Source organism: Asparagus officinalis, chromosome 7 (assembly GCF_001876935.1).
Source record: "Asparagus officinalis chromosome 7, Aspof.V1, whole genome shotgun sequence".
In the NCBI taxonomy this organism is placed as follows: domain Eukaryota; kingdom Viridiplantae; phylum Streptophyta; class Magnoliopsida; order Asparagales; family Asparagaceae; genus Asparagus; species Asparagus officinalis.
Window position 1 is genome coordinate 9,299,158 of NC_033800.1, and position 1,326 is coordinate 9,300,483.

Genomic DNA, 1,326 nt, shown 5'->3' on the forward strand with positions numbered 1-1,326 from the left:
GCCGCGGCGGTCGACCGCGACTCAGGTTTGAGCTGGGCTTTGGGTTTTTGACCCGTTTCGTTTGTTGTTCGTATATTACCCTAAACAAGATTAATTAGGGTTAATTAATGACGTTTTGAGCAGTTTTTGAGAGAGGGTTGTTGCATCCAATTGTGGGAGATTGGTGAGTGATTTAGAGAGCTTTGTTTGAGGGTTTTTGAGTGAGTTTTGTAACCCTATTTTGTATTCTCTTCATCTCTAATAGTAAGAACTCACCCCTCCTTGCACCGTGGACGTAGGCAACTTGCCGAACCACGTAAAATTCGTTGTCTTGCTGAGATTGTGATTTGTGCTTGTGTTTAGTTGTGATCTACCTTGTTCTTGTTCGTGTGATTAGAATTCCGCTGCGCACAACACCCACAACACTTACCACCCTTTTAGGTTTGGCAGTTTGAGAGCCGCATTCAAGGAACGTATTTTGTTACTTACAAGTCGGTAATCCTTAATCTTTGATTCCTATGCACCTAATATTTTTCTCTCTGTTTTCAGGGAAGGTGGCTAGTGACATGCGATGCGAATAATAAAGCAACTGGAGAGACTAGTGTTGCTGCTGCGGCTGTTGCGAATCAAATTTATAGCATGCCATCACAATATGCAGGCTTCTTGCCAATGCCATAAATGTCAGTCAAAGTATGTGGAAATGATATGCATCTATTAGCTGGGGCGTCTAGTATGCTGCACTTAGCCTAATTAAAACACTGAAAATAGTAATAAAGGGACCCCATATTTAACTTTCGAGATGTTATGTTGTACCAGCCACCAAGTTTGGAGTTGGGCAATGTGTAATTATGCTGTTGTGAGTCGAAGACATAATAAATAATTCGAACTACGGATTGCTATATTTGGAGACTTAATTATTGGGAATTGAATTGTCTGAAGATAAATATGATTTGGGTTGTGTGAATATTGTCCTACTAGCAAGACGAAATTCCAGTTATGCTCATATAGGAAGGAAAACATGAAGCTGGTTTTAGCAAATATTTTAGACTTGGGAATCACATCAAATACAAGATCAATATTTGAATCTAACTCAAGTGTACTCTCATGTTGGAAACAGGGTGTAGATCCAAACCTTGGCGAGCTTGAGCGATTTCAGACGAGGTCCAGTCGACGACGCAGACGAGGCGACGAGCTTCTGGCGAGTCGACACAGGCGATGGCGAGTCTGCAGGCGAAGTCAACGACTAGGGCAGGCGAGCTCGTGGCGAGCTCGAGCGAAGGCCCTATAGGCGAGGTTGAAGACTTAGGCGAGATCAGCGACTTCAGGCGAGGTTGTGATGGTTGCAGG

General features: G+C 43.3%; 1 protein-coding gene across 2 annotated transcripts in view; it reads left to right on the forward strand.

Annotated features, from left to right (window-relative positions):
* Window positions 1–945, forward strand: part of LOC109849504 (protein REVEILLE 8-like) — a 37,709-nt gene extending 36,764 nt beyond the window's left edge. For both annotated transcript variants that reach the window (XM_020419348.1, XM_020419347.1), the window contains one exon: window positions 529–945. In XM_020419348.1, coding sequence (XP_020274937.1) covers window positions 529–657 — 129 coding nt within the window. In that variant the 3' untranslated portion in view covers window positions 658–945. The remainder of the gene's footprint in view (window positions 1–528) is intronic.